This window comes from Orycteropus afer, unplaced genomic scaffold (assembly GCF_000298275.1).
Source record: "Orycteropus afer afer isolate SDZICR_OR568_19922 unplaced genomic scaffold, OryAfe1.0 scaffold00744, whole genome shotgun sequence".
NCBI classification, from domain to species: Eukaryota; Metazoa; Chordata; class Mammalia; order Tubulidentata; family Orycteropodidae; genus Orycteropus; species Orycteropus afer.
Window position 1 is genome coordinate 223,638 of NW_006922331.1, and position 9,032 is coordinate 232,669.

At 61.8% G+C, this 9,032-nt stretch overlaps 1 protein-coding gene across 1 annotated transcript in view; it reads right to left on the bottom strand.

Annotated features, from left to right (window-relative positions):
• Nucleotides 1-949, bottom strand: part of LOC103211442 (glutathione hydrolase 1 proenzyme) — a 16,204-nt gene extending 15,255 nt beyond the window's left edge. The window contains exon 1 of the mRNA XM_042783212.1: nucleotides 795-949. Coding sequence (XP_042639146.1) covers nucleotides 795-949 — 155 coding nt within the window. The remainder of the gene's footprint in view (nucleotides 1-794) is intronic.
• Between the last annotated feature and the right edge of the window lie 8,083 nt (nucleotides 950-9,032).

Consider the following 9,032-nt stretch of genomic DNA (forward strand, 5'->3'; position numbering starts at 1 on the left):
AGGGTCTCCAAGGCTGTCATCTTTATGGAAGACGACGGCCTCATATTTTTCCTGCTGAGTGGCGGTGGGTCTGGACCGCTGACCTTCTGGTCAACAGCCGAATGCTTTAACCACTGCCCCACGTGAGCTCCTTTACAGATTAGTCATGTAGTGCAAACCTTTGGCACCATCCAGGAACCTTATCGCTTCCTCTTTTTCAAGCTAAGGTGATTTTTGTCAAAGGAAAGCAAAAGAAAAAACCTAGCAAGCTCTTTTTCCATTAATATATTTTGTTTCTGTTTAAAGTCTTTAGTTAAGTGAAACTGGTTTGTGTCCCTGAGTGCTGAGAGCAGTGAATGTGCTCAGCTGATGACCAAAACGGTGGGGGTTCATGGAAGAAAATCCTGGTGGTCCACTGGCAATAAAATCAGCCACTGCAAATCTGTGGGGTGCAGTTCCACCCTGACACACCTGGGGGCGCCGTGAGCTGGTGCTGACGACGGTAACTGCTGCTGGTGGTGGCAGCTTTTATGTGCGATTGGAATGAATCTGTCTAGAGTAAACTACAACAGCAGAGTGTATCCCAAAAGACAGGCAGCCTTGGAGCTAAGAACGGGCCAGCCACGTGCCGCTCTGGGGGACGGTGCCCCTTTCTGCTCTAACCAGGGGCTGCTGAGAGGGCCCTCGGGCAGCGCAGACAGCTCCATGCACATCAGTCACCCCTGTGCAGGGGGGGCAGCTGAGTGTCAGGGTCCTATAGGACCTGGGTCCCCACGCAGACCCCATGCCCTGCCCCAGACAGGTGCCCCACTCACCTCCCAATCTCTGAGCAGCGTTTGGCGTCCGTAGCCACGGCTGCCCTGGAGTACACGTGGCTGGGGTGCTTCGAGGACAGCAAGACGCACAGGACAATGACGAGGACAACCACGACAACAGCTGCCAGGCCCAGCGCCACGTACCGCTTCTTCATGGCTCTGGGTACCAGTGGGGAGTAGGGTGAGGGCCCGCCCTGAGCGCCACAGATCCAAGACCTAGATCCAAGGCCTCCTAAATGTGGCCCTGGGTATCCCCCGGCCCCACGTACTTTTGTTCCAATGGCTCTCCGAGACACAAGATGCCGGCCCCACTGCTGTCCCCAAGTCCTCCCTGCCCATCCTTGGGCACCCTCTGTCAGACAGGACTGTCCCCAACTGGTTCCTCCGGGAACTCCTCCCATCCTCCATGGCCAAGGCGCCCGCCCGCTCCATGACCCCCACCTTGGTTTAATCCCAGCATTGCCCACTACAGTAGCCGCCCGCAAGGGGGTGCCCCTCAGCCTCCCTCCCAAAACCAGCAGGTCGGCCACCATGGGACCGGACTTACCTCCCGCCAGTGGGTAGGGGCCCCAAGCCTTACTGGGGGACGTGGCCAGAAAAGGCAGGAGGGTCCAACTGAAACGGCCTGGGACACTAGGCTCTTGAGAATTTTAATATTCGCCGAAAGGAATGCGAACGGTTCCACTCTTCGACCAGCTGTTTGTAAAAAAAAGAAAGAAAGAAAAAGAAAAAGAACCAGGCTGGCCCTCCGCGGTGCAGGGGTCTTCTCTGAGCCTCCCAGCCAGGCAGCCCCCTCATCCACCTACAAACAGAGGGGTCCCTGCGGCTGCCCTGCCCACCCTCAGCTCTGCTGGTTTCTGGGGGCCCAGGTGCAGCCGGCTTGGGGCGTTGCTGCAGATGTGGGGGAAGCCATAGGCTGGGTGGGCCCTGGCCACCAGCTGTGTCCATGTCGGACTGTCCACTCCACCTGTGCGCCCCTGCCATATCACTCACCCCTGCACTCCAGCATCCCCTCTGTCCCAAGGGGTCCCAGGGCACCACGTCAGGGCCAGAGGAAGCATGAGGACAGGTGAGGTGCTGAGAAAGTACTGGGACCCCACGAGGGAGCCCGCAGCACCCTGTCTCTGCAGCTCATTTTCCTGCACCCCGCAGCCTGCACAGGGAAGGACAGCATGGCCCTGGGGTCCCCATGGTGGTGGCAGCAAGTCCAGGGGTGTGACCCCAGTGGGGAGAAGTATAGGAAGGCGGTGGCACTGGGCCAGTCCTCACTTGGGTCTAGGAATGGGGTCCCTGCCACCCTCAATCCTGAGGAGGGGGCTCCAGATACTGGGGATGAGGGGTACCCCGCCCCTCTTCCCCAGACTCAGTGAGTTTGGGGGTGATGATGTGCCAGTGTGTGACCCCCATCTTGTGAGCCAAAGTCCAGAGATCACCCCACTCACTGCAGAGAACACTGACTCCAGAGAGGAGGGGCGTGGCCACTAGCCCTCAGCCCCATGGGTTCTGAACCAGCCCCCTCAACATTCTGGAAGCCCCCACTGTCCCTCCCTGATCTTCCCAAAGTGCCCACAGGCCGGGCCTCTCACTGCTGCCCAGCACGCAGGGCACCCTGGGCTCTGGCCAGGCTGGGTTGGGGTCCTGGCAGACACAGTTACACTGGGTTGTCCGAGAGATCTTGGAAACCACCAGCCAGCCACTCAGCCACAGAACATTCCAGGGACACGCTGCCCGGTAGAGTGGGGCTGGCCGAGGTCCCCAAAAAGGCGCAGTGGTTCCGACCGCTCCACCAGCAGTACTGGGCCACATGAGGGCATGGGTGCATTGCACCCAGGCCAGGGGGCCAGGTAAGGCCCCTTTCAAGCTACTCTTTCCCCCTCAGGACCCTGGGGTGCACCACTGTCGCCTCTCCTGGCCCCACACTCCAGCCTCCCTATCCACCCATCTGTCCACCCAAGCCCGAGACTGCCGGGGACTGGGGGAGGGAGAGTCTGGGCCGCCGGCCCGCAGACAGCAGTCTCCCACCCAGCGGAAGACACCCTGCTGAGGGACCAGGCTTGTTTCCCAATAGCCCGCCCCCTTCAAGTTCCCAAAGACTCCTCAGAAGAACATCCAAACCCAAAGCCAGTGTCAGAAGGGGAAACCGAGGCCAGAAAGTGGGCCAGTCACTGTACCCGGCCTTGGAGCCAGGCTGCCCGGCTTGGGACCCTGGCTTTCTTACCTGAGGCCCAGGGCAGCAGGGCCGGGGGACCCTTCTCCCTCAGGCTGGGCTTGGGGAAGGAGGACGACTCATTGCCTGGGAAAGTCTGGCTGTACCCCACCCCTCCCCCCGCCCCAAGAACATCCCAGAGCCACGCCCATGCCTCCTGGGGGGCTCCATCCAGATTGGGAGGCAGGGGTGGGGGTGGATGCCTGGGAGGAGGAGGCGTGCACCTGGTCCCAGACGGGTTACCAGCCCAGCCAGCGCCCAGCACCCCGAGGACAGCAGCATGCCCCCCGACGAGGTCCGGCTGGCTGAGGGGACACCCAGACCTGCTGTCACCAGTGACTGATGTCCCAGACGGCCCGGGCCGCCCTCTCTCGCAGACTCCGCTCCCTCCAAAGGCTGCGCGTCCATCCCTCCTCAGAGAACTGCCGTGAAGCTTCAATGACCCAGAGAAGGCTCCCAAGGCAGTGAGGCAGGGCACAGTGGGTGCCAGGTGCCAGGTGCCAGGCCAGAACCCAGACGTGGAAGGACCCCCACACCCGCGGGCATTTGCAAGGGTGCCTCCCAGAACCTGCCTGGGGCCTTGAATGCCTGTCCAGGGACGTTAACCAGGTACCCCCAGGGAGGCAGGGTTCAAAGAGGCCAGAGCTGCTCCCAGCCCACACGGCCCAGCCACCCCATCGCTGCCCTTTGTGACTGTGTGTCCCCAACCAGTCCAGAGCCCGGAGCAGTGGCAGCCCAGCCCAGGGGACCTTGGACGCTTCTCCCCTTTCTTATCTGCCAAGGGCAAGGGTCAGTGCCTCCCAAGTCTTGTCCTGCCCAGGCCCCATGTGCACAGGCACTCAGACCCCTCCGGTCCCCAGGTGGTATCTGCCCTGTGTCTGTAACATGCATCCTGCTCCTCTGCAGGCACTGCCACCTGACCTGGTCACATCACCCAGTGCCTCAGGCAGGCTCCAGGCTGAAGCCATCAGCCCCAGGATGCAATGCTTGGGAGGAGGGGCCCTCTCCCTGCCAAGCTGCCTCCTGAAGACTTGGGTGACTGAGAGGATGCACAGGCGGAAGCAAGGGACTGAGGCCCAGGAGCTGTCCCCAAGGGCTGGACACCAGCCAGGAACATCAGGGGACGGGGCCTGTCTGGGTGGTTGAAGCTGGGAGGAGCCCACAGTGGATAGCTACAGGCCTCTGCCTGAGCCCCAGCCTGCCTGGCTGTCCACTCACTGCCTGGGAAGTCCCGGGCACGTCAGGACCAGCAAAGAAGACAGGAAGGCAGGAAGAACAAAGTAGACCCTAACAGGGAAAGTCAGGCTGGGGCAAGGTGGGGGACACAGGATGGCCTGCAGTGGGGCACGGGTGGTACTTTGCAGCAGCTGCAGGTCCAGGGGGTGAGGGGAGAGGAACCTCATTTAAGGCTGTATCTATCCAAAGAGGCGTGCCGTACACAAGGAAGCTGTGTGTGTCACATTCTGTCCTGGTCACCCCCTTGCGCTGACATGCACAAAGGGGGCTCTGGGACACGGTGGACCTGAGAAACCACATCAGTGCTGGTATGGCGGCCGGGGCTGAGCTGCACAGATCTGCTCCATAGCCCATGGCTCTTGTCCTAGGCCTCAGGTAATGAGTTCCCCGTCCTCAGGAGTATGCAAGCCCCACTCGCGCAGATATACCAAGTCTGTCTTCAGTACCCCAGTCCTCCCAACACACACACATTCCCCTGCGCCCGATGTGAGCAGAGAGGCTCCCAGGACCCAGGCACAGGAGGAGGCAAAGACAGAGAAGCAGCTCTTGGAGTTTCCTGGTAACCCTATCGCCCAGCCCAGGTATCAGCCAGGTGTCACCACAACCCCAAAGCCACGGTAGCCCAGCCAGGAAAAAGAGGCTTAGGCAGGCTGGAAGTCCCAGCTGACCTGGAGGCAGGTGGGGTAGGGCCCCTGCCAGCGCCGCCAGCGGGCAGCTTAGAGCCACCTGCTCCTGCCCACGAGTGGAACTGGGCCTCCCTTCTGGTGGCTGGGACTTCTGGCACTTAGACAAAGCCAAGTCGAGATGCCATGACCTGCCAGGAAGTTGTCACAACAGCCAAAGGCACCCGCAGTGACCACAAGCAGCCAGACACCCCCTGACCGTGCGACCATCCTCCACACATCCCAGCTTGGCCAGCGCCCAGAGAGGGCAAGTGGACTGGGCTCTGTCACAGCGCCTCTCGGTCCGCAGCCTTGCTCCACGCCACACCAGGGCCGCCCCTGCCCCGGAGCTGCGGGCCCTTGGGCCTCAGTTTCCCCAGGCGGCATGCCTCCCTTTTAATGCCAAATTCCACTTCCTGGGAGCCTACTGACACTATTTCCTCAAAGCCTTCTTCAAGGAAGTCAGGTAGGTCCACCCCAGCCCTTGGCCACACACCCAACAGCCGAGGGCTGGCCGGGTGGTCTCAAACCCATTCACCGAATGAGAAACCAAGAACAGATGCGCAAAGAAGGACAAGGCTGCGCGGCGCATTCGCGGCTCCTCCCCCAGCGCGACGCAAACCCATTTCGCAGACGCGAGTTGACCTGGCGGGGTGCGACCCCACGGCGGTGCTAGGGGTCCCGTGAGGCCCGATGCCTGAGCTCTCTCACCTACACTATCCAGCAGCTCAGAGAGGGTGCGAGGCGCTCTGGGGTCACACAGCGCTGGGACGCAGCCAGGCTGCGGCCTCGCAGGCGGTCCTGGCTCCCTAGGTTCTGGCCGGTCTTCCTGCCGTCTTCAGTACTGAGCTCAGTCTTCAGTACTCAGCCACCGCTCCGCCCCTCCTTCCTTCCCTCCCCCCACGCCCTGGGGGGAGGGCAGTTTTAAAGGTACAGGAGCAGTCCAGGTGGGGGTAGGCTGTGTGCCCTGGGGCATCTCTGGGCTTGTTTGAGCCCAGTGGGTCCCAGGCCTGGACGGAGAGCCGTTAGGGCCTTAGGGAGCTTGAACGGGGCTGGGTTTCTCTGAAGGTCAGGCCAAAGGCGTCCTGGGAGGAGGTGGGCTCCCCGTCAGAGGAAGAATGTAAGCATATAAAGCCCCACCAGGTCTGAGGAGCTGTATGCCCTCCCACGTCTCTAGGGTGAGGGACACTTCCAAACTTTCCCTACCCCTCACCCTTGGGGCTACCAGTGGGGTGTCTGGGGGCTCTTGACTCTGGGACCCTGATCACCCCCACTGAAGGGAACCAGTCTCTGATTCCCACCTTCCTGAGGTGTTGGCAGGGGGCTGATGGCAGTCAGGAGGCAAGGAGGAAGGGTGAGTGTCCTGAAGCCAAGCTAGCTTACTTAGGCCAGTGTTCCTGTCCTCAACAGCTCTGGCCCAAGGAACGGGACAGGGCCAGGTGTTCCTTGGGGCTCACCTATCTGAGCTTGCCCCTGCCTTCCCAGCCCTCAGGTGATCATCAGGCCTAGCCATGGTCTGCCACTTGGCAGAATGGCCACGTTACCACAGCCCAGCTGAAACTCATTTATTCATTCATTCACTCACTCACTCCTCCCCCTCCAAATCAGGATGAAGTCTTATCTCAAGGTCTCAAGGAACACCCACCACCACCACCAGCAGCAGCAGCCTAATTGGAGACAGGAACCAAGAAGTGGGGTCTGGGACCCAAGGGAGGGCAGGCAGCAGCGTGGGGGCTTGGGAACCAGGCCGGAACTGGAATTGGATTGGGGAGAACATGCTTAATGTAAGGGGCCTCTTGAGCCACAGCCTGGGGGTGCCCAGGAACTGAAGCTTTCTCTGGGGACCTCCTGGGAGGAGGCCGAGGCTGGGCAGGGAGGTGTCAGAGCTGAGACCTGAAGGCCGGGCTCCTCACCTGGACTTTGAGAGTTCCTCAGGCTGGTGAATATGTCACTGGCTTGGTAACCCATTAACTGGCTCGCTCATTTAAGACCCCAGTGGGTGCCCATTAGCAGCTGGCCTGGTTGGGGGCGGGGCAGAGGGGAGGGGCTGTGGGAGAAGGGGACCTCAGTGACGCAGTGGGACCCTCTGTGTCTGAGGAGCATCCCTGGGCCGGCTGGTCGGGGCCTCCCTGCACCCCAGTGCCTTTCACTTAATCACCTTCCTTCCCTGGGCTGGCCGGGACAGTCAGAGTGCCGCTGGGGGCCTCAGCCAGACTGGGCTGGAGTAGTGGGCGGGTGGCTCTGGCTGGCTCCCCTTGGAGAGACAGCCCCTCAGGCCCTCCGAGCCCTTCCTGCTCTGACAGGCTCCCACCTGTCTGCCTGCCCTGCCTCCATGCCTGCTGAACAGGGCGCTACCGGGGTCAGGAAGGTGCACAGGGAGGCGAAGCTGAGAGGAGCAGGACTCGCCCCAAACCACTGGCAACGCAATGACCCGATAACAGGGAAGGACACGCAAACCACTTCCTGGAGCCGTGGCTCACTGGGTCTTCCCCTGCCCCGTCCTCTGTCAGGTCAGGGGAGGCTGGGAGGTCTCACGCCGTGGGGAGGCCAAGGCAGCCAACACACAGTGTCTGCCTCAGGGAGCAGGCAGGGCGGGAGGTGCAGGTAGGCGCCCTGGTCCTACCTCCTGGGACACTGTGAGTCCCCCTGCTGCGGTGGCACCCAGGACGCACGTGGTAAACTGGATAGACGGAACTGACTTAATTGTACCATCTTAATCAACTTTAGGATCAGTAACTGCTTTGGTCTCTAATCTCCCATCTCCAGAACCCCGGAAACGTGGGCTTGGCTTGCATGCCTCCAGAGAGACCAGCCAGGGTGGGCGAACAACTCCTGCCCCGGGTCGAGTCCCAGTTGGCTCTCTTGGACCACCTGCAGGGGGGCAGGATGAGTGGGCCTGACTCCGACCATGAGGCCACAGAGGAGCAGGGACCACCCGGACCTTGGAGGGCCAGCTCCTCTGAGGCATACCGACCACAGTGCGGGGACGGAAGGCAGGCTCACTGCACTGGCCTGGGCTGCTTCACCTTTCAGAGAGCCTGGCCGTTCCATGCGTGTGTGCGAGCACCCACCTGGATGTGAAGCCAGGGCTGGAGTGGGGCCAAGGCTGGCTGGATCTCTGAAGATGTCAGCCCGTTAACACTTGGAAGCATCTTCGCCCAGAGGCACCAAGTGCAACTCCAGGCCAGCCCCACGCAACCAGCCTGGGCCCTGAGTCCCTGGGTTCAAGTCCTACCCCAGTCAGGGCCGGTGTGGGAGTCTGGGGGGCTCGCCTTCCTGCTCTCAGTTTCCCTCCTGAGCTCAGGCAGTTCTCTGAGACGGCCGTGCATAGGCTGGGACTGCAGGAAACACCCGGACCTTCAAGGCCCCCAGCCCAGCCCAGAGGGGGGCACATCTGAGTCTCCACCGAGTCCCTGGCCGGCCATCCATGGCCACCTCCAGGCCCTCAGGATCCACCCCTCCCTGACCCCACATCAGTCAGTCGTCCCCAAACCACGTAACTTTCCCGGGCACACCCTGCTGGGCTTCCAGGACCCCCACCTGCCCCGAGGCACGGGCACAGCCCAGTCCCCCTCACGCTCGGAGTTCAAGCCCTGTTGCTGATGCTGTGAGGCCTTGGCCTTGGCAGACAAGCCCAAACGTGAGGTCAGCACCTGCCCTCCCCCGGCGGCTCTCAGCCGGTGCCGCGCTGGCCAAGTGGACCTTTGTGGCAGCCCCGTCCTGTCCAGCGGTCCCCACCTCCCGCCACACTGGGCTCAGGGCCCCTTGGGCCATCCCCTCACCTGGCGACGACGTCCTTCCAAGGCCCCCAGCCCTTCCACCGCTGTCTCTCCTTCTGGCAGCTCAAGTGCCCAGCATGCCAATCAGGACATGCCCCTCCCCTTGTGAAAGCCCTTCAAAGGCCCCCTCTGCCTGGGGGTAAATTCCAGCTGTTGGCCCGCCCCTTCCTCTGCCCTCAGTGCTGACACCTCAAACCCCTGCACTGGGGTTTGGAGCATGCTGCCCCTGCCCCCCACCACCCCGGCTGAGACGTTGTTCCTTCAGACCCTAGCCTCAACGCCCCCTCCTCCAAGCACCCCTGATGAGCTGTGGTGGCAGTGATTAAGTGCTGGAGTGCTAACTGAAAGTCCCCAA